The sequence below is a fragment of the Apium graveolens genome, chromosome 9 (assembly GCF_009905375.1).
Source record: "Apium graveolens cultivar Ventura chromosome 9, ASM990537v1, whole genome shotgun sequence".
NCBI classification, from domain to species: Eukaryota; Viridiplantae; Streptophyta; class Magnoliopsida; order Apiales; family Apiaceae; genus Apium; species Apium graveolens.
In genome coordinates, this window is record NC_133655.1 from 8,346,367 (window position 1) to 8,371,239 (window position 24,873).

At 34.5% G+C, this 24,873-nt stretch overlaps 3 protein-coding genes across 3 annotated transcripts; all 3 read right to left on the reverse strand.

Moving 5' to 3' along the window:
• Positions 1–2,237: 2,237 nt before the first annotated feature.
• Positions 2,238–3,037, reverse strand: LOC141684971 (uncharacterized). The gene is made up of 2 exons (XM_074490102.1): positions 2,411–3,037; positions 2,238–2,369 (listed from the first exon to the last, which is right to left on the reverse strand). The coding sequence occupies exons 1-2, from the start codon at positions 3,035–3,037 to the stop codon at positions 2,238–2,240; spliced, it is 759 nt and encodes a 252-aa protein (XP_074346203.1).
• A 2,431-nt stretch (positions 3,038–5,468) lies between these two features.
• On the reverse strand, positions 5,469–7,686 carry LOC141684973 (L-type lectin-domain containing receptor kinase IX.1-like). Its single transcript, XM_074490103.1, has one exon. The coding sequence runs from the start codon at positions 7,578–7,580 to the stop codon at positions 5,469–5,471; it is 2,112 nt and encodes a 703-aa protein (XP_074346204.1). The 5' UTR covers positions 7,581–7,686.
• A 14,295-nt stretch (positions 7,687–21,981) lies between these two features.
• Positions 21,982–22,781, reverse strand: LOC141684974 (uncharacterized). The gene is made up of 2 exons (XM_074490105.1): positions 22,155–22,781; positions 21,982–22,113 (listed from the first exon to the last, which is right to left on the reverse strand). Exons 1-2 carry the CDS (start codon positions 22,779–22,781, stop codon positions 21,982–21,984), a joined length of 759 nt encoding a protein of 252 aa, XP_074346206.1.
• Between the last annotated feature and the right edge of the window lie 2,092 nt (positions 22,782–24,873).

Consider the following 24,873-nt stretch of genomic DNA (forward strand, 5'->3'; position numbering starts at 1 on the left):
AATCACATAGACATATAAAATGATATTGTTAATCATAACGATCAAATCATATAATCATACCTTATTATCTTCATTACACTAATTATATATATGATATAATATCAAATGTTTAAAAAATTATTTTATACCTGACGCTAGGGAACATGGTTCTAGACCAAAATGGTATGGTCATATCTTGAAGAACAGTTCTCCTAGGAAGAATTGATAACCTGCACAAAATGTAGCTAGATAATCCTTCATTATTAAAATTGAATTCTAAAAGATTGCTTTATCATTATTTTGTGAAGTTTGTCGCATGCATGAATATATGATACGTCCCTCTTTTTTTTTTATTCGATCAGCAAGATGTTTTAATAATAAAATAATCAACTCACATCCTATTTTGTTATAGTGCACCATGCAGACTGTTCTATTTTATATTGAAATAACGGTGAGTACGATGGTTTATGTAACAAATATAAGCATGAAACTAAACCAATTCCTAAATATAAAATAATATAGTATCTGAACACAATACACATGCACACTCTTATGTGTATAACACAGTGAGGAAGTAAACTACGATACTTCTTATTAAACCAAAACAGCGTACAAGAGAATAAATAGAGAACAGAACAGAAATGGAACCTATAAAATAGGATCTGCTTAACTACTACTGTTTATCTAGTTAACTACTCCTACTAAACCTCTTCTGATTTTATTCAATCCCTACTCAGAAGATCCATTCCATTTTCACTCCTAATGACTTAACAAACTAATTAGATAAAACAAGTTAAGACATGTTAAGATTAAATATAACACCCAACACATTCCCCCCTAATCTTAACATGGTTCCAGAATCTACTTCAGCTTCCTGCAGTAAGGTCTTTAACTCCTATTGCCTTCCTCATCTCTTCAAACTCGACTCTTCCCAGTGCCTTAGTTAAAATATCCGCTCTTTGCTCTTGAGTAGCCACATGCTTGACAATCAACTCTCCTCGTTCAATGCATTCACGAATGAAGTGAAATCGAACATCAATATGCTTGCTCCTACCATGTAGTACTGGATTCTTCATCAACTCAATAGCAGACCTATTGTCTATATGGAGTATAACTGGACCAACTTGCTGTCTCAAGATCTCTCCCAATAACCCCCGAAGCCATATGCTCTGGCAGGCTGCTGTTGTGGCTGCCATATATTCCGCCTCACACGAGGACAGAGCAACAACCTTTTGTTTCCGTGAGTTTCATGAAATTAAGCTCCTATTTAGATAAAAACACATCCCTCCCGTGCTTCTTCTGTCAATAACATCACAGCCAAATCACTGTCCGAAAACTCGTGTAAAGTTCGACTAATCTGCTTCTTTTCATACACCAGCCCATAGTCAATCGTTCCTCTTATATACCTCAGAATATGCTTAACAGCCTGTTGATGCTTGATCATAGGACTCCCCATAAACCTACTTACTACTCCCACGGTGTAAGAAATATCTTGGCGGGTGTGTGTCAAATAACGCAGACTTTCAACTATACGTCTGTACTGAGTAGCATATACCAAACTTCCCTCTTCATCTTGATCCAACTGTAATTTATATTCCATGGGAAACTTCGACGAGTTTCAGCTCATCATTCCTGATTTTTCCAACAATTTCTTAGCATACGCTGATTGTTTCAATGTTGTACACACTCCCCTTTGGTTGACTTCAATGCCCGGATAGAAAGACAGCAACCCCAGATCGCTCATCTCAAATTGCTCATTCATTCCCTGCTTGAAAACCTCAATCTCTTGTTTATCTGAACCAACCACCAGTAAATCATCGACATACACTCCTACCACAAGTACACTTTTAGTTCCACACTTCGTATACACAGCCTGTTCATGCAAGCATTTATTAAAGCCCATCTCTTTAAAATATTTGTCCAGCCTTGCATTCCAGGCTCTAGGAGCTTGACGTAGCCCATACAAAGCCTTTATCAGTCTATACATCATCTGTTCTTATCCTTTCTTCACGAACCCCTCGGGTTGAACAACATAAACTTCTTCAGTTAGTTCCCCATTTAAGAACACTGATTTAACATCAAGGTGATGGACATCCCAGCCTTCTTTTGCTGACAATGCTAACAACAATCAAACTGTATCTAGTCGAGCAACCGGGGCGAAAACTTCATCATAGTCTATACCCTTTCTTTGAACATACCCTTTAGCGACGAGCCGGGCCTTGTGTTTCACCACATTTCCTTCCGGGTCCCTTTTTAATTTAAACACCCATTTCAGACCAATTGGTAAGTGCCCATGTCCCGTTCTTCTCTATTGTTTCAAACTCTGACTTTATTGCATCTCCCCATTCTTCTAATTCTGCAGCTTCACGATATGAAGTTGGTTCTTCAACCTTTAGTAACATTAACTCATCAATTATGTATCATTATAAACATCACTTAACAACCTGTACATCTCAGGTTCACTACTGGTTGATGATGATGATGACCCACCAGTGGTTTCTGCACTTGATTCAGCTATGGTGACAGGCATAGTCTGTTGTGACGATGACTGCACAGATCGTGACTGTGAAGATGGTGACTGCAGAGGGGTCATGGGTTCTTGTTCTGTCTCGACACTTTCTTCTGTCTCTGCAGACTCGTTTATTTCAATATAGTTCCAAGGAAATGTCACTTCACCATCCTCTTCTCGTTTCCATGGCCAAAACATACCCTCTTGGCACACCACATCCCTGCTAACATGTATAGCCCCTGTCTTTGGGTCGTACAAACGACACCCTTTAGTTCCTGGTTCCTTGTCAATGTACACCACTGACTTACTCCTATCATCCAGTTTTCTCACATGTACTGATTGAACCTTCATAAACGCAGTACATCCAAACACTCTCAAGTGCGTCAAGTCTGGTTTATTCCCACACCACGCTTCATATGGAGTTCTCCCATCCAGATTCCGTGTAGGCAATCGATTCAGAACATAGATCGAGTGACGTACCGCCTCTCCCCATAAAAATGCTGGTAGGTTTGCCCCCTTCAAGAAACTCCTCGTCATGGCAGCAACCATCCTATTCCTTCGTTCAACCACCCCATTTTACTGCGGAGTATATGGCGTTGTGTAGTGCCTTAAGATACCCATCTTTTCACAGTATAGTGTAAATTCCTTGGAACAAAACTCACCTCCCCGATCGGTCCTCAAGATTTTTATAGTTTTCTCAGCCCCATTTTCGACTAATGCCTTAAACTTCTTGAACATTTCAAATGCATTGCTTTTCTCTTTCAACATATAAGCCCACATTTTCTTACTAAAATCATCAACAAACAATAGGAAATAACGATTACCTCCAGGCATCATTGGCGAGATTGGTCCACAAATATCAGCATGTACTAATTCAAGTGGTCTCCTTGACACAGAGCTAGTCTGGCGTGGGAAGGGCTTTCTGGAATGCTTCGTCATCAAACAGCCTTCACATTTTTTTAATGGTTGAGCCATGGTTGGAATTCCATATGCCATTTTCTCTCATGACATCAATTTCAAGGCTTGAAAATTTACATGCCCGAGTCGAGCATGCCACAATCAAGTGTCTTCTTCCACCTTCGTGAGTAGACATGAAGCTTTACTTTCTTCGAGACTGATTTTGTACAACCGATTTTAAGTCCTCTTTACTTTCATCAACAACCTGCCACCATCTTCGTGAACCCACAAATATTCTCCGTCAAGAACTACTCTATTCCCGGCTTCAGATAATTGACCCAAACTTATGATGTTGTTACATAAATTCGGAATGTAGTATACATCCTCGAGTGTTCTCTCTTCTCCATTTTTACACTGAAACGCAATTGTCCCCTTTCCCTTGATACTCACGGTTGACCCATCACCGGACTTAACTTTTCCAGACACACATTCATCCAACGTTTTGAACTTTCCACGTTGCCCGGTCATATGGTTACTAGCACCGTTATCTAGGTACCATACTTGTGATTCCTTTTGATCTTCGTTATTTGTCCGTAATTTTGGTACCACTACCTCTTCCTTCAAGAACATGACCAACTTCTCCGTTTGTCCAACCTCAGCAATCAACAGGGCCGACTCATCCTCTTGAATTCTCGAAAGGTTCGCCTCCCTTGACATGTCTCTTTCCTGCCTTGGTCTACGGCGATCCGCAGTAAAATGTCCATGTCCTTGACAATTAAAACATCTCACTCTACTTCTATACCGTACCCCACGAGTATTTCCTCCACCTCGAGTCCCCTCTATGTTACTCTTCTTTAACCATTCCTCTCGAGTTAATAACAGCTGCCCCTCGCTGCTTTCTTTTCTTTTCCACTCTTCCTCTGTCAGTAGCAATTGTCCCTTGCCTTTCTCCGTTGTTCCCGGTAACCTCTTCTCATGGGCCTTCAGAGAACTAACAACCTCTTCTATCAACATCTCTTCCAAATTCCCAAATTGTTCGATAGTCGATGCAATTTGCAGAAACTTGGAAGGAACCGCTCTGAGCAATTTCTTGACCACATAGGCCTCATCTACTTTCTCTCCCAAAACTCGAATGTTGGTGAACAAACTGTTTAGTTTCAAATAAAACTCATCCAGTTGCTCATCTTCTTTCATATACAAAGCTTCGAATTCACTCTTAAGGGTCTGTGCTCTGGCCGCTTTAACCTTATCTGCTCCCAAGAACATGGTTTTGACAGCCTTCCAAGCATCTTTCGACGCGTGTTTCTCTGAGATTGATAACATCACATCCTCTGGAACCCCCTGGTAAATCACAACAATTGCACGTTTGTCCAGTTTGTCATCTACAGCAACCTCAGGATTCTTAGGCTCGACTGCATCCCACACCCTGCGAGCTTGCATGAAGACCCTCATTTTCAGAGCCCATGCCGTGTAATTTGTTTTTGTCAACAACGGATAACTCGGACCAAACGAACCCTCTTTAGTCATGCTCTCCCCTCCATTCGAACCTATTAAAGCTCTGATACCAAGTATAGTATCTGAACATAATACACACGCACACTCTTATGTATATAACACAGTGAGGAAGTAAACCACAGTACTTCTTATTAAACCAAAACAGCGTACAAGAGAATAAATAGAGAATAGAACTAAAATAGAACCTATAAAATAGGATCTGCTTAACTACTACTACTTATCTATCTAGTTAACTACTCCTAGTAAAACTCTTTTGATTTTATTCAATCCCTACTCAGAAGGTCCATTCCATTTTCACTCCTAACGACTTAACAAACTAATTAGATAAAACAAGTTAAGACATGTTAAGATTAAATATAACACCCAACAAATAATAATGACGGTTCAGGATTTAACTTCGGTTACTACCTTCTTATTATTTGATAGACTTAATAAATATGCAGAAAACAAATCTAGTATAATAGAACATAATAGATTGAAAATAAATATTAAGATTTACATGTTTATATATCACACTTATGTAGTATTATTTAGAAGTGCTGCAGATGCAAATGCAGAACTAGAAGAATCACTGAATCAGTATTGTTACTACACGCCTGAGGAATAAGTTTGGCTTCCTCTGGGTAGTGGCCAAACTGTTTTCTAAAGACGTAGAAGACTGATCTGAGGGTGTGAAATACGTTGCCACAGGCATCTTTGCTGGGAGAGCAGGCAATGAAGCATCAAGATCATTAAGAAAATGAATAACTTGCCTAATGGAAGGCCTACTGGTCCTATCTGGATGTGCACACCAAAGCCCGACAATCATCAATCGTTTCATTTCATGCTCATCGTAATCCCCAGAGAGTTTTGGGTCAGCTGCTTCAAGAATTTGTTCCGTTCCATAAAGGTCCCAAACCCACTTTACTAACTCTTTCCGACTTTCGTCAAGCTTAACATCAATAGGTTTTCGACCACATGCTATTTCCAATGCTACAACTCCGAAGCTGAAAACATCCGACTCCCTGCTAGCTTGTCCTGTGACAAAACATTCGGGGGCCATGTAGCCTCGTGTCCCGGCCACAATAGTTGTTTGTGAGCCCTTATCATGATCGACAAATCTGGCTAATCCGAAATCACCTAGCTTAGTGTTGAAATTTAAATCTAACATGACATTGCTTGATTTAATATCTCTATGCACTACACATTGCTCCCATTCTTCATGTAGATAAAGCAATACTGACGCCAGGCCATGAGCGATTTTATACCTTGCATTCCATGACAACAAGCTCTTCCCCTTGAAAAGATGAGAATCCAGGCTACCATTTTGCATGTACTCATAAACAAGTAAAAGATTATTTTGTTTATGGCACCAACCTATAAGCTGCACCAAATTTTTATGTCTCAAACGACTAATGATCCTCACTTCCGATGCATACTCTTTTATTCCTTGACTAGAATCTCTGGATACTCTCTTGACAGCCACATAAACATTCATTTCTGTCAAGAAGCCTTTGTAAACTTCCCCGAAGCCTCCTTCTCCAAGTTTTTCAGTTGGCGCAAAGTTACTTGTTGCTTTAGCAAGAGCATTATACGAAAACTTTTTAGGTCCAATTCCTTTCTCAAATTCACCATCCATGAAATCATCCCTAATAAGAATAGGATCTTCAATCTCGTCTATCTTTTTTTTCTTGAAGATAAGGTATATGGCCAAAATGCAAACAAGAACAAACCCCCCTACCGCCAATCCAACCACTAGACCCATCTTTGTATTGTTTGATTTAGAGGTTGTTGGAACATTTGTCCTCGGATTAGTTTGACTTGGACCCTCTGCATTTGGATTAGAATGACTTGGAGGCACTGCTACCGGATCCACTGGACTTGCTTCATCAAACTCCAGATTCGAATTGAATACCCATGAATTGATATGATTGAGCGATATTACCGATCCTGTTGCAGCTGAGAAGCCAAAATTGACCCATTCTGGCAAATATTCTCTTAAATCAACTACAAAGTCGAGAGTTTGATTTGCGGCATTACCAGTGCCATCTGAACTTGAACGGAAGGCAACACTAAGATTTTTCGAACTAGAAGCATAACTTATGCACGCTTCATTTGTCCACCCATTCATAATACTAGATCTGCCATTAAACCAAGGCACACTAGCATTTGATATCACAGAGTTGATATCTACACCAACATGCTCGACAACATCATCCACAAAAATCGGGTCCCAATTATCGTTGTGGAAAATGTCAAACTCAACAGCAACAAATTCATTGGCGGTGCTGTTTATATAATCATCACCATTAGCAAGTCCAAATGCTCCACCTCCTCCCTGGATCCCGCTGCCATTTGCAACTAGAAAAAACGTGATCCCGTCCCCATAATTTGTTTTATTTTGCGAATCAATCACAAATGTAAAATGGGTAGTGAAGTCAGTAAGGTTTCTTGAGGCCTTGTCCCATAGATACAAAGGTTTTTTATAAGTAACCCGTCCTATGCTTGTAACAACTGATGATCCATTTATCTTTTCGGCGAGTTGGATGGCCCCGCTGGAAAAAAAGACATCTCCCTCAGAATTAAATTCAGCAGCATCGTTAGCATTGAAACTGGTAAAGCTAAAATTTAAAGCTGCTGCAAAATGAAATATACTGAAGAATAGCAAAGAGATAATGATGCAAACCATGCTTAAATTCATAGTATAAGTTCTGGAATGTAAATTGATATAGTGATTTCTGAGTATATCATCACTGGACAGAACGTCTTTAAAACTTCGACAATTATTTGACGTTTGAGTTGGTGGACATTTAACATTTCACGAATGACTTGACTAATCAACGACGACAAAAGCATGTTACCAGTTCTATAGACACGACTATCAAACACTAAGGAACGACTTGACTTATTATTATTGCCATGTCAAAATTTTTAATTTTTGCTCAAAAAATCCAACACAAACTATTGAGTACGATATTCAATATGATTACAATAAAAAAGATTATAATTATTATACAATTTCAAATTTTTTATTATTTCATTAAAATATACTATTGAGTCATATGGGAAATATGATTACTAAGTTGAAATCAATATAAAAATTGTAATTAAAAAACAAGTTAAATAATACATATAATATTAGAAGTCATATAGAAGTAAAAAAGAAATAAAAACTATACATTTAGAGTTATAATGAAATTCAAAAAAGATAAATCAAAAGTTGATGAAACCAAACACGTATAACATATTGAATTAGCAATATAAAAGGGAATAAAGAACACAAAACTTAAAGCCAAAAAGTGACATAAAAATAAAACCAAATTTAATAGGTAGAAGTATAAAGAAACAAAAATAAAACTAAATTTAACATAATAATACGACATGTAGAAGTATAAGATAACAAAAATAAAACCAAATTTAATAGAATCATAATACATAATACATGTAGAAGTATAACACATGTATAAATATAACACCAATAAATGGTGTAATCAAAAGTTTTGTAGAATTAAAAGATATACAAAAGTAAAATTATAAAAGACATACAAGAGTAGAATTATAAGATATACATGAATGAAGTGAAACCAAAAGTTGGTGATACCAATTTTTGGTGAAACCAAAATTAATCGTACCATTTAAAAAAGGGTTTCGCTTAATAAAGGTTATTAAAATGACTATTAAAAAAGATTTTTTTTTTGTACATTATTGTAAATAAAACACTTCAGCGTTTAAATAATACTAATATTTTAAAACTTATAATAACTTACGATTATTCTTAATACAAGTAATATCTAATCAGCTCTCTAAATTCTAGCCTTTCTCAATTTTATATTTTAATTTATATGTGTATGACAGTTTGATTTAAACATGAGCTCATTTATTTTCCAATCAATTTTAATAATAATATTTGTTATAAATTTATTGTAATTGTAAAATATGTACGTATAACAAAGAAACAAATATTAAAATACCCGTACATGGGATATTGGTACAATTTCTGTTATATTTACTAAATTGTTATTTTTACTAAATTACTTTTACTTGGTTATTTTTAGGTACTTTTATTTTAAACCTATTTTATTCTTAATTGGTATATAAATCTATTAACTCTTTTAACTCTAGCACATTACCAAAATAGAGATAATTAGTTACATCGTGTACATGTCTCAGACAAAAAATAATATATATTATTTGCCAGGGCAAAATAAAATTATATATTATTGAAACAGACTAAAATAAAACTAAAAATTAAAATATAATTCGCTTATTAGTATGATGATCTCACGATAAAGGAAAATAATATACATAATTCATCCATGTTAAAATAAAACTTATTATTGAGTCGGGATAAAATAAAATTCAAAGCAAGCTAAATTTGATTAATGGGATTTGGTCACAACAATATAATGGATCTCGGGATAAAATAAAATAATAAATACAATTGTTCAGGCTATTACAAAATTAAACTCAGATATAAATTATAATGATATCAGCCTAAAACAAAATTTTTATATCTTAACCTATATGCTTATGGCAGTTTGATTTAAACATGAGCTCATTTATTATTCAATCAATTTTACTAATAACATTTGCTATAAATTATTTTAATTATAAAATATGCATATATAACAAAGAAACAAATATTAAAATACATGTACATAGCCGGAGATATTGGTACGATTCATGTTATTTTTGCTAAATTTTTATTTTTACTAAATTCCCTTTACTTGGTTATTTTTAGGTACAATTATTTTAAAACTATTTTAATTTTAATTGACATATAAATCAATTACCTTTTTTAACTAAAACACATTACCAAATAGAGATAATTTGTTATATCGTGTACATGTCTCGGACAAAAAAAATATATTATTCGTCAGGGAAAAATAAAATTATATACTATTGTACCAGACTTAAATAAAACTAAAAATTAAAATATATTTAATTTATTAGTATGATGATCTCACGATAAAGGAATATAATATACATTATTCATCCTTGTTAAAACAAAATTTATTATTGATTCATGATAAAATAAAAATTCAAAGTAAGCTAAATATATTTAATGAATTTTGGTCACAACAATATAATGGATCTCGAGATAAAATAAAATAATAAATACAATTGATCGAACTATTACAAAGTTAAACCCCAATATAAATTGTTGGTCGACATCATCTTAAAACAAAGTAATATATATGATTCATCCGGGCTAAAATAATATAATATTTAATCAAGTTAAAATAATATTAAAAAAATTAAATTATTTAATATTAAAAAAATATGGTGTAAACAAAACACTGAAAGTTTGATACTGTATCGATTTTTTGGTAGTTGTTAATTTTGCGTAGTTACCCTCAATTATATATTTTTATAAAAGTAATTTCATGAAACGATTTGCATACCGTGCATATCATCGGTAATTAGCTTATTCAATCAAAACACAATTATTTTTATTTTCTCAACTAAAACACTGTATTTTATATAAATATCATGGGAATTTCTATTTAACAGAATAAGATAATACAGTAAAACCTCTATAAATTAATATAGTTGGGACCAGAGAATTCTATTAATTTATAGAGGTATTAATTAATCGATAAATTAATAATTATTAATTTATAGAGAATTTTCGGTAGCAAACAAAATTAACTTTTGATTAAATTTTTATTCACATAAATTTAAATAAAATGAATTGTACAATTTATATTTTATACTTAATTCAATTAATTCAATGTATATGAATTTAGAAAGTCAATGTAATGTACAATATATTAGATTCAAAGTCCATGTAGTGTATAAGTTAAATTCATTGTATTTTACATAGAAAATATTCAATGTATATTAGGAAAATTCAAAGTACATGAATTAATTTAATTCATTGTATTTTACATAGAAAGTATTCAATGTATGTGTAGTCATAAAATATATTATATATATTGTATATACTAGATTGGGGGAAAAATTATACAAACAAAACAATGGCTTCTCATCTAAAAGGTGTCACAAAATCAACAATGACGGATGAAGCAAGAAAAGCATTATGTGAATATAAAAGAGAAAATTCATCATGCACTCAAAAAGATCTCCAGTTGTGGCTCGAGAATAAGTTTCATCTAAAAGTTATCGTAATAAAATGGATGTTAATAACTTCTTAGATTATCCGGGTGAAAATGAATCATGTTCCGAGGTCCAGAGTATAGAAGAGATTGCAAACACCATCCTTGAAAATAGTGTTGAAGATGATCTTGAAGACGATACAACACCGTTGGAGCCGGTTACACGTAAAGAAGCACTCAAGGCATCAAAAATGCTTAATAACTTTTTGATGCAACATGAAAGCACCACACCCGAGCTTTTGGATGCAATAAGAAGATTAGGGATGAGCTTCGTGTTGATTTAAATTATATGAAAAAACAAACTACAATTGAATCATATTTTACAAAGATGTAATAGCTATATTTTTATGAATATAAGGGAATTATTAATTTATAGTTTTATTGGGACCATATTTTTATACAGGGTTTTCAAAAAAATTATTATCTTATTATCTTATCGAAATTGATCATTTTTTGAACTGGCCCAAGTCGGGACCGGACAAAATTATTAATTTAGAGAGATTATTAATTAATCGAGTATTAATTTACGGAGGTTTTACTGTATTATTGTAATTTACTAATAACAAACCAAATTACCCTTACTTAATTATATACTTCTATAAAAGTAATTTTTATGAAAAGATTCCATGTACTATCTAAAAATATCACACGTAATTACTTTTTTTTAATCATAACATGTTATCTTTTTCTATCTTTCGTAAACACCTTTTGTAGAAAAATCAGGGGAACTTCTACTTAGTGTAATAAAATTATATTATTGTAATTTATTAGTAACCAATAAATAATCTTTACAAGGTAAAACACTCTTCCTTTTATATTTCCCCCAACAAAACCACCTTTTTTCTAAAAATAACACAAACAATTCTATTTAATAAAGTAAATTGATAACATTATAATTACAAATAACTAACCGAATCCTTTTAGCTAAAACACAATATCTATTAAATATTTTATAATTAAAATACTTCATTTTCTAAAAATATCATGAATATAAATATATATATTTATATATAATTATTGAAACATACTATTTAAAGAAAGCTGTGCTAAAAAATATTATATCCTCGGATAAATTGTTGATCTGTAAAATGAGCCTATCATGCTAAAATGAAATAAAAATTATAAGTGTTCATCCTACCTTTAGACTACTTTATTAAAACCAATTTAGTATCTGTAGGTATATGAACCTTTAAAATCAATATAGTTTCTATTTGCATGTACAATGAGCCTAGATGGCAAATTAATGTATATCATAAGTCCGGCTAAAGCAAAAAATTAAAATCAAGTTGAAGAAAATATATTCCATTAGTCAGTATATAATGAGCCTATCGAGCTATATCAAAATTAGAGCTAAACAACATAATCGTGGGTCACTATAATGAGCTTAACCGGTTAAAGCAAAATAGGTGTACTATACTCGCGATAAATTAAGTAATATATAATATGTTAGGGGAAACACACACAAGTATAGAACCAAACAAACAAAAGGCTTCTCAAAAGGCTTAGAAAAATGACTTCTAGTGAAACTCCCAAGGAATCCCCATCTTCAAAGAGATACAAGAAATAGAGAGCTAAAAGACCAGTTTCAGATGATGAGGAAGAAGCAGCTAAGGAAGGAGATCATGAATCTCTGATCTCACAAGAACCAGAATCTGCCAACGCCACTGCTTCTCCATCAACTCCAACTCAGGAAGCTGCTACTGAAAAGGCCAACACACCATCTGTGTCTCCTGTTCAAAAGTCTGTATCTCTTGTTGATCCAGGCACAAGTGCTGAAATTGATATTCAGAACCTGGTTGTGCCTGAAATACTTTACTTAGAAGCTCCAACAACAACTAATCCATCAACAACACCTGTTATTGATGCTGCTCAAACTTCAGAACTATCTACTACACCTTCTCTGCATCTAGATGCTGATGATCAGACTATAGGTGAGCATCAGGATATGGCTGTTGATCAGAACTTGGAACCAGATCAGCACTTAAAAGATGATGCTGAAGCCACCATTGCTTCTCATACTGTTATTTTGTCAGAAGATGCTGATTCTGTAAGTTCTGATGCTGTAAATGCTGGAGATACTGGTGATGCTGCTCCAAAAGCAGATACTGATGCAGCAGGTCCTTCAGGACATGCCCCTCAACAAACTGTTCTTAAATTTGAATTAGTTAAGAAGTTTGTTACTAGAGAAGCACCAGTGCCTTGGAGTGAAACTCCTGCAGGACAGGAGTGGACTAAGGAATGGAACTCAGTTACCTGTGCTCCATCTGCACAACATCTGGCTGAGCACTTGACAAAAGCTGATGAGATGTTAATTACTGATGATTTCAAAATACAGTTTCGAGTCACTGCATTGAGTACTAAACATCTACTAGGTCTCCATTCAACTACTCATGCAGAGATACATAAGATTCAGGAAGAATTAATGAAGCAAGAACAAGTTCAGAAGCTTGATAAAAAAAAATTCTTCCAACCTACCTTTGACAGAGTTGCTTATATTGAGAAGACTCAAGAGAAACAACAAGCTTAGATTGATGATATTCTGAAAAATCAATCTTCTCAGCAATCTCAACTTAATGAAATCCAAGCCTCAGTGGAATTGCTTGTCTCTCTTCTATTACCCGCTGATGCCAAAAAGGGGGAGAAAGTAATTAAGTCCAAATGCAAAACTGATAAGACACTGAAGGGGAAGGATGATGAAAAAGATGACCATGGAAACCCTGGAATGGGTAGAGGTCATAGTCAAGGTAGAGGTTTCTCATCAAGAAAAGCTGAAATCACAAGTAACAGAACAAGTTCTAATGCTGGAAAAAGAATTAGTCCTGCTACTGGTAAAAGGATAAGTTCTGATGAACTTTTAGATCTTGATGAAGAAATGTCAAGACAGTTATTTCTTCAGGAAAATCCGGGAATGGACTTGGAGAATCTAATGGAAGAAGAAGCCAGACTTAAATCAGAAAAAGTCACATCTAAATCTGAAGCTTCTGGTAAAAATACACTTCCAAAACTCAAGGGCATTGTGGCAAAAGAAAAGACAAATTCTGATGCAACCATGGCTAAATCACAACCACAGATTGATCCAAGGTCCAAGGGTAAAGAAAAAATTGGTGAACCTATCAAGGTTTATGTGCCTCCTGTGAATGAAGAAATTACTGATGAAGATGATGATCTTGCTCTGACTTCAAGAAAAGTTTTTAAGACAACCTCTAACATGGCTCAAGTTGTTCAGAATCAAGAGATAGTAAGTTCTGATATTCCAAAGAAGCAAGTAACCTCTGACATAGCTCAAGTTAACTTGATATCAGAAAATAAATAAAAGACACTTCTACCGGGATTCACCAAAGCCAAACAGACTCAACCTTTGAAGACTGCTGCAAGTGGTTTTGAAGCAAGAGTAGTTAATGGAAAGAAAGCAAGAGATAAAACTGGATTAGGAAGTACTGATGAAAGAAGAATACAGAACACTACCAATGATCCAACTTCCTTGAGTGAACCAGGTATTGGAGCAAATCCTGAGAGATTGAATCAACTGGAATCTGTACACATAGTTTACCATACCTACTTGAAAGAACATATATTGTTGTACTTCATGACAGATGGTAGGGTTTATCATATAAGGGAAAATGCCATTCCATTGAAGTATTTTGAAGAACTGGAGCATGTATTATTCTTACTTCAAGTGAATGACAGAATAAGTGAAAGTGCTGCAAACTATTTGAAGAATCAGATTCAGAGACAGAAAAGGCTTTATTCTGTTAAGTCTGACAGCACATATCTTCCAAAGTACAGAGATCACAAGGGTGATATAGTTGAAATGAAGCCCAACACTGCTAAGGTTATAACTACCTTTCTGGGTTACAGGGCTGTGGAATTCAATCTTGAGTCTGATAAGGCATATTTGATCAGACTGGATCAGGATATAAGAAAAGCTAGAATTAATGATCTCAGGGCTGCAATCTTTCAAATTGGTGAAGATACTGCAGAGCTTAAAGATGCTAAAAGGAGGATGATTGATGAACTGAGATATGCTGAGAGATGTTTGTTGAAGAACTATCTTAGAACAACTCCTGATATCAGAGAGATCAGAAGATGAAGCCAAGTCAAGATCTACAACTACTTAAATTCTGATATGAATACAGACTGAAGTTGTTATCAGAAGTTAAAGACTGGTAAAGCTTTAAGGACTGTAAGTTGTAGTTATCTAGTTTAATTCTCATGCATTTGTACTTAATATTTTTGACATCATCAAATATCTGTTAAACTTGTATATTATGCTAATTTATAAGTTGGGGGAGATTGTTAGATATATTTGATAATGTCATGGCTAAAATGATTTATGTTTAGTTTTCAGATCTTACTTAAACAGGATAAATCAGTACTTACTGGAAGTCAGGACTTAAGGATATCAGTACTTATATTATCAGGAGATAATCATCAGAAGATGGATATCAGAACTTAAGTACTGAAGGACGTTCAGATAAGGACAACAGCTGATTAAAGGAAAGAAGATTGAGATAAACATAAGAAGAGATATGCATGAAGAGGGAATTCTATGAAACATAGAATACTTGGAAGAAAAAATATCTGATTGATATATTTTAGGAAGCAGAATTATATTCCATATCAATTAGTGATTATCTTGTAACTGTGTAGTATATAAACACAGACATAGGGTTTACACTAAAAGTGTTATCATATTCGAGAAGTTTATTCATTGTAACCCTAGCAGCTCTCGTGATATTTGTTCATCACTGAGAGGTAACAGTTCCATACTGTAACAGAGTTTATTATTTCAATAAAGTTTATTTTCTGTTACTTGAGATATAAAAGTTTGATTTAATTTTATTATACACTGTATTCACCCCCTCTACAGTGTGTGTGTGACCTAACATCGTCCATCTTATAGATTTTGTTGAGGACCTCCACCATGATCCTAACAATGGCTTGACGCGTCTCTCTAATAATAAGATGGTTCGGAGGTAATAACGAGTCTCCTTCCACCACATCCCGTGCTAAAAGACGGATATGTTTGGGTGTCAAATTATACTCCTCCGGATTGGCTCGAGCTTGGGTCAAGGTCTCATCCACGACATGCATGAACATTTTATCATGTCTGCCACTCAAGGCAGATCTTCCAGAGATTCCTTCTCCTTTTTGAGGATGTGGGGACGTGTGTCAGATTCTATACATAATATTGATATATTATTACTAGGAACAAATCATTTGCAACAACTCGAGTATATTAACATTTCAAGTCTATAACAAAAATATACGATAAATATCAGAGTTTCAAACCCTTGGATGTCCAAAAATCACATTCTCACGAATACGTCCTACCGCCTCTATCCAACTTTGATTTTGGGTCGCGTTAGGATCAACGGCTTTCTTTTCGCATATGTTAATGTAGCGCTCCTGTAAAATGATATTATTGTTAGTGTTTGTACCCTGGAGACAACACTATGATTTTTAGTTTAAGACATTATGATTATTAATATTTATGTTCTATCGATTATTCTCTTTATAATTTATTAATTCTTAATTTACTGCGATATAAATGTTAGATTAATAAATGTCCTTGGAATATGATATGCAATTCTATATCTCTAAGTATGTGACTTAGAAATGAGATTATGAGAATAGTATCAATATTCCTAAAGGTCCCTAGTCGAGTATTATTATTAAGGGACAATAATAATGCATTAAGACTGGTATGTTTGTTGACTGATGATCACATCTCATTGATCATAGGTATAGTGATACTAAAGTAAAAAACACAGGCAAATGTATATGTACATGGTGCTAGACAGACCCAATGTGAGATTCTACATGTCTGTTGTGTCATAAGTAATTCTCACAGTGATAATGATGTAATGGTCCTTAGACCTGAAGTCATTATATTTCTATACGAGAATTAATATACATTGATTCCATTAAAAGTTATCCTTGACCGGGTAATGATAAAAGTGGACATTGGGTATATTATGAATCGTATGAGAAATATGAATGATCTAGATGGGATTTAACCCTCATATTTTAGGATTGATATTATTGGCCTCTTGTGTGAGCTAGACTATGAAATGCATGGCCACACTCAAATGTTGATATGATATGATAGTCTACTCATTGATCAATGAAACTTGGATTAAACTGTGATGAGAATGACACATTACATGTCTCTAGTTTAATCTATAATATTTAGTTAAAGGGATTATATTACATTGTACATTATTCACAAAAGATTTAATCGATCACCGGTTCAATTATTATTATTTGGGTAGCAATGATGTATTACTAGATGCTGCTCATTGTTTGCGATTTTAAATTAGATATAAAATTCGTTGCTAACGTAATAATAACCTATAGGGTCACACACTAAGAATGTTTGAAGGATTATTTAATTTAAATTGGATTTAAATTATATTAAAGTAATTCGAATTATTTATAATATTAATTAAGTATGACTTAATTAATTAGATAAATATTGATTTTCGAATTTACTAATATTAATTATGAAATTTATTTGTTAAATAATTAAGTGAGACTTGATTATAATACAAATAGGAATTTCGAATTAATAATAACTCCTAATTAGTTATGAGTTATAATTCGTTTTTCTACTCTCTATATAATATCGCTTGTGTGGCTGATATTGCAAGCAAGACTTTTACTAAAATCCTAGCCACCAAGGGAGAAGATGGAGAGAGCAAGAAAAAACGAGTTTGTGCTAGTACACATTCAATCCTTGAGTTCAAGCATTCGTGTGGATACCGATAGAACGTAGATCGCGAGAGCGGGATGCGTGGTGATTGACCAAGCTTTGGATCTCCATTAGTCAACCAATTTGTAAAGTTTCTTAAGGTAAATAATATGATTTACGAATTAAATATCTACTTTTCGCATGGACCGTGCGGCGGGTTTCGAAATTCTGATTTTTCATACTTTAATTTACTGTTTCCGTTACGTTTATGTGCTCGAAACCCAACAATTATCACATATAAGCGTGTTTGTGAAATCACACTACCAACAAATCATAGACAAATTCAAAGTAGTACACCCCTTTACACTCTAAATGAGATATTTTTGATTAAATTTGTTCTATATATTACTGATTTTCTGCTATTATTTTTCATTTTCAATCTAACTTTTAATTTAATTTACTTTAAGTATATGAAATGATAAAAGCACACAAATTTCTTTTTATCAGTTTAGTGTAATTGATTAATATCAGTTTTCTATTTATCATTTATTTTTGAAGAATTTCCTTAATCACTTTTCTTAAACATACACACCGAAGTAGAAACTACATCCCTCAATTCGTACTTAGAATATATTTGTACCGGGCTTTGCAAGAGATAAATGTAAATCTGCATAACGAGAGACAAATGGGCAAATGGGCTAGATAGGCTGCTTACTTTGAATTAACATAACCACGAACTTGCTCTAGAATTAAATATATCAAACAATATAATATTCATGCTCTAGACTGTAGTATTTAATATAAATACTATCATTATATTCACTACAATCAATGTTCTAAAAGTCGGAAATAAATTGAGATTAATCGGTAATTAATTACCGTTCGGTAGGAAATTGAACTCATCACGCGAAAATCAGGTCAAACATCATTTTTTTACGAAAATCGGTCAAAACTCAGGTTAATCGGTCAAAAATTGGCCTCCATGGTAATTTTTTGAAAAAAAATTAGAAAAATAGAAAATTTAAAAATATATAAATTTAAAAAAAATTAAAAAAAATTATATCCTTTTATACATATATATACTCTTTTAAATGATTAAATAATAAACTTTCTTAATTTTTCATCTCAAATTTCTCAATTTATAAGTTAGATCTTAAGAATTATATTTACTCTAATAATATGACATATTTTAAATGTATTTGTATAAATATTTATCAAAATTATATATGTATAATTAAAATATTAAAATAATGTCCATATGAATAATGTCCATGTAGAGGGTTCTAAACAAAATATCTTCTTAACTGTTGAAGTCCTTTTATAGTTTACTACATTAAATCTCGTGCAATGCACATGTTCCATTTTATTTAAATAAATTTTTAAATTTCATTCATCCAATCATATATTAATTTTAATATATTTATACAAGTATATAGTAATTATAGATTTATAATATAAATAATAAAAAAATTAGGAAATAGTTGTGATCGTAGTTTAGTATGATAAGTATTGGTCGTAGTTTAGCGCGATAAAAAGGTTATATCTTAGCAATTTAGTAGTTTAGCATGCGTATAACACTATTTATTTTAATTTTTAATTACCAAAATAAGGGGATTCCGTTGAGGCAAAATATACCCCACTACGATTATTTTATTATAGTATAGATTTTCATGTAATTTCATATTTTTCTAAATTTAAAATCTTCAAATGTTATATATTCTATTCTAGTCGCTTTCACTATATTATAATATATATAAATTTTCTTGTAAAAATTGTAAAGTAGTATATATTCAAATGCCATGGGAACTCCTTTACTCTACTTATATATACTCAAATTATATATAGGACATAATTATATTAATATATTATAATATTTTAACTTAAATTAATCATTTTTTATTATCACTACTTACCTATTACAATTGTATTAAAAATAATTAGAGTTTATTGTAAAAATTATTTTTTCACATTGTATGTCTTATAAGGGTTGGGGAGTTTTCTAATATGATTTTAACACTGCTTGTGAAATGACATTTTTAATCATAACTACTAAATCACATAGACATATAAAATGATATTGTTAATCATAACGATCAAATCATATAATCGTACCTTATTATCTTCATTACACTAATTATATATATGATATAATATCAAATGTTTAAAAAATTATTTTATACCTGACGCTAGGGAACATGGTTCTAGACCAAAATGGTATGGTCATATCTTGAAGAACAGTTCTCCTAGGAAGAATTGATAACCTGCACAAAATGTAGCTAGATAATCCTTCATTATTAAAATTGAATTCTAAAAGATTGCTTTATCATTATTTTGTGAAGTTTGTCGCATGCATGAATATATGATACGTCCCTCTTTTTTTTTTATTCGATCAGCAAGATGTTTTAATAATAAAATAATCAACTCACATCCTATTTTGTTATAGTGCACCATGCAGACTGTTCTATTTTATATTGAAATAACGGTGAGTACGATGGTTTATGTAACAAATATAAGCATGAAACTAAACCAATTCCTAAATATAAAATAATATAGTATCTGAACACAATACACATGCACACTCTTATGTGTATAACACAGTGAGGAAGTAAACTACGATACTTCTTATTAAACCAAAACAGCGTACAAGAGAATAAATAGAGAACAGAACAGAAATGGAACCTATAAAATAGGATCTGCTTAACTACTACTGTTTATCTAGTTAACTACTCCTACTAAACCTCTTCTGATTTTATTCAATCCCTACTCAGAAGATCCATTCCATTTTCACTCCTAATGACTTAACAAACTAATTAGATAAAACAAGTTAAGACATGTTAAGATTAAATATAACACCCAACACATTCCCCCCTAATCTTAACATGGTTCCAGAATCTACTTCAGCTTCCTGCAGTAAGGTCTTTAACTCCTATTGCCTTCCTCATCTCTTCAAACTCGACTCTTCCCAGTGCCTTAGTTAAAATATCCGCTCTTTGCTCTTGAGTAGCCACATGCTTGACAATCAACTCTCCTCGTTCAATGCATTCACGAATGAAGTGAAATCGAACATCAATATGCTTGCTCCTACCATGTAGTACTGGATTCTTCATCAACTCAATAGCAGACCTATTGTCTATATGGAGTATAACTGGACCAACTTGCTGTCTCAAGATCTCTCCCAATAACCCCCGAAGCCATATGCTCTGGCAGGCTGCTGTTGTGGCTGCCATATATTCCGCCTCACACGAGGACAGAGCAACAACCTTTTGTTTCCGTGAGTTTCACGAAATTAAGCTCCTATTTAGATAAAAACACATCCCTCCCGTGCTTCTTCTGTCAATAACATCACAGCCAAATCACTGTCCGAAAACTCGTGTAAAGTTCGACTAATCTGCTTCTTTTCATACACCAGCCCATAGTCAATCGTTCCTCTTATATACCTCAGAATATGCTTAACAGCCTGTTGATGCTTGATCATAGGACTCCCCATAAACCTACTTACTACTCCCACGGTGTAAGAAATATCTTGGCGGGTGTGTGTCAAATAACGCAGACTTTCAACTATACGTCTGTACTGAGTAGCATATACCAAACTTCCCTCTTCATCTTGATCCAACTGTAATTTATATTCCATGGGAAACTTCGACGAGTTTCAGCTCATCATTCCTGATTTTTCCAACAATTTCTTAGCATACGCTGATTGTTTCAATGTTGTACACACTCCCCTTTGGTTGACTTCAATGCCCGGATAGAAAGACAGCAACCCCAGATCGCTCATCTCAAATTGCTCATTCATTCCCTGCTTGAAAACCTCAATCTCTTGTTTGTCTGAACCAACCACCAGTAAATCATCGACATACACTCCTACCACAAGTACACTTTTAGTTCCACACTTCGTATACACAGCCTGTTCATGCAAGCATTTATTAAAGCCCATCTCTTTAAAATATTTGTCCAGCCTTGCATTCCAGGCTCTAGGAGCTTGACGTAGCCCATACAAAGCCTTTATCAGTCTATACATCATCTGTTCTTATCCTTTCTTCACGAACCCCTCGGGTTGAACAACATAAACTTCTTCAGTTAGTTCCCCATTTAAGAACACTGATTTAACATCAAGGTGATGGACATCCCAGCCTTCTTTTGCTGACAATGCTAACAACAATCAAACTGTATCTAGTCGAGCAACCGGGGCGAAAACTTCATCATAGTCTATACCCTTTCTTTGAACATACCCTTTAGCGACGAGCCGGGCCTTGTGTTTCACCACATTTCCTTCCGGGTCCCTTTTTAATTTAAACACCCATTTCAGACCAATTGGTAAGTGCCCATGTCCCGTTCTTCTCTATTGTTTCAAACTCTGACTTTATTGCATCTCCCCATTCTTCTAATTCTGCAGCTTCACGATATGAAGTTGGTTCTTCAACCTTTAGTAACATTAACTCATCAATTATGTATCATTATAAACATCACTTAACAACCTGTACATCTCAGGTTCACTACTGGTTGATGATGATGATGACCCACCAGTGGTTTCTGCACTTGATTCAGCTATGGTGACAGGCATAGTCTGTTGTGACGATGACTGCACAGATCGTGACTGTGAAGATGGTGACTGCAGAGGGGTCATGGGTTCTTGTTCTGTCTCGACACTTTCTTCTGTCTCTGCAGACTCGTTTATTTCAATATAGTTCCAAGGAAATGTCACTTCACCATCCTCTTCTCGTTTCCATGGCCAAAACATACCCTCTTGGCACACCACATCCCTGCTAACATGTATAGCCCCTGTCTTTGGGTCGTACAAATGACACCCTTTAGTTCCTGGTTCCTTGTCAATGTACACCACTGACTTACTCCTATCATCCAGTTTTCTCACATGTACTGATTGAACCTTCATAAACGCAGTACATCCAAACACTCTCAAGTGCGTCAAGTCTGGTTTATTCCCACACCACGCTTCATATGGAGTTCTCCCATCCAGATTCCGTGTAGGCAATCGATTCAGAACATAGATCGAGTGACGTACCGCCTCTCCCCATAAAAATGCTGGTAGGTTTGCCCCCTTCAAGAAACTCCTCGTCATGGCAGCAACCATCCTATTCCTTCGTTCAACCACCCCATTTTACTGCGGAGTATATGGCATTGTGTAGTGCCTTAAGATACCCATCTTTTCACAGTATAGTGTAAATTCCTTGGAACAAAACTCACCTCCCCGATCGGTCCTCAAGATTTTTATAGTTTTCTCAGCCCCATTTTCGACTAATGCCTTAAACTTCTTGAACATTTCAAATGCATTGCTTTTCTCTTTCAACATATAAGCCCACATTTTCTTACTAAAATCATCAACAAACAATAGGAAATAACGATTACCTCCAGGCATCATTGGCGAGATTGGTCCACAAATATCAGCATGTACTAATTCAAGTGGTCTCCTTGACACAGAGCTAGTCTGGCGTGGGAAGGGCTTTCTGGAATGCTTCGTCATCAAACAGCCTTCACATTTTTTTAATGGTTGAGCCATGGTTGGAATTCCATATGCCATTTTCTCTCATGACATCAATTTCAAGGCTTGAAAATTTACATGCCCGAGGTGAGCATGCCACAATCAAGTGTCTTCTTCCACCTTCGTGAGTAGACATGAAGCTTTACTTTCTTCGAGACTGATTTTGTACAACCGATTTTAAGTCCTCTTTACTTTCATCAACAACCTGCCACCATCTTCGTGAACCCACAAATATTCTCCGTCAAGAACTACTCTATTCCCGGCTTCAGATAATTGACCCAAACTTATGATGTTGTTACATAAATTCGGAATGTAATATACATCCTCGAGTGTTCTCTCTTCTCCATTTTTACACTGAAACGCAATTGTCCCCTTTCCCTTGATACTCACGGTTGACCCATCACCGGACTTAACTTTTCCAGACACACATTCATCCAACGTTTTGAACTTTCCACGTTGCCCGGTCATATGGTTACTAGCACCGTTATCTAGGTACCATACTTGTGATTCCTTTTGATCTTCGTTATTTGTCCGTAATTTTGGTACCACTACCTCTTCCTTCAAGAACATGACCAACTTCTCCGTTTGTCCAACCTCAGCAATCAACAGGGCCGACTCATCCTCTTGAATTCTCGAAAGGTTCGCCTCCCTTGACATGTCTCTTTCCTGCCTTGGTCTACGGCGATCCGCAGTAAAATGTCCATGTCCTTGACAATTAAAACATCTCACTCTACTTCTATACCGTACCCCACGAGTATTTCCTCCACCTCGAGTCCCCTCTATGTTACTCTTCTTTAACCATTCCTCTCGAGTTAATAACAGCTGCCCCTCGCTGCTTTCTTTTCTTTTCCACTCTTCCTCTGTCAGTAGCAATTGTCCCTTGCCTTTCTCCGTTGTTCCCGGTAACCTCTTCTCATGGGCCTTCAGAGAACTAACAACCTCTTCTATCAACATCTCTTCCAAATTCCCAAATTGTTCGATAGTCGATGCAATTTGCAGAAACTTGGAAGGAACCGCTCTGAGCAATTTCTTGACCACATAGGCCTCATCTACTTTCTCTCCCAAAACTCGAATGTTGGTGAACAAACTGTTTAGTTTCAAATAAAACTCATCCAGTTGCTCATCTTCTTTCATATACAAAGCTTCGAATTCACTCTTAAGGGTCTGTGCTCTGGCCGCTTTAACCTTATCTGCTCCCAAGAACATGGTTTTGACAGCCTTCCAAGCATCTTTCGACGCGTGTTTCTCTGAGATTGATAACATCACATCCTCTGGAACCCCCTGGTAAATCACAACAATTGCACGTTTGTCCAGTTTGTCATCTACAGCAACCTCAGGATTCTTAGGCTCGACTGCATCCCACACCCTGCGAGCTTGCATGAAGACCCTCATTTTCAGAGCCCATGCCGTGTAATTTGTTTTTGTCAACAACGGATAACTCGGACCAAACGAACCCTCTTTAGTCATGCTCTCCCCTCCATTCGAACCTATTAAAGCTCTGATACCAAGTATAGTATCTGAACATAATACACACGCACACTCTTATGTATATAACACAGTGAGGAAGTAAACCACAGTACTTCTTATTAAACCAAAACAGCGTACAAGAGAATAAATAGAGAATAGAACTAAAATAGAACCTATAAAATAGGATCTGCTTAACTACTACTACTTATCTATCTAG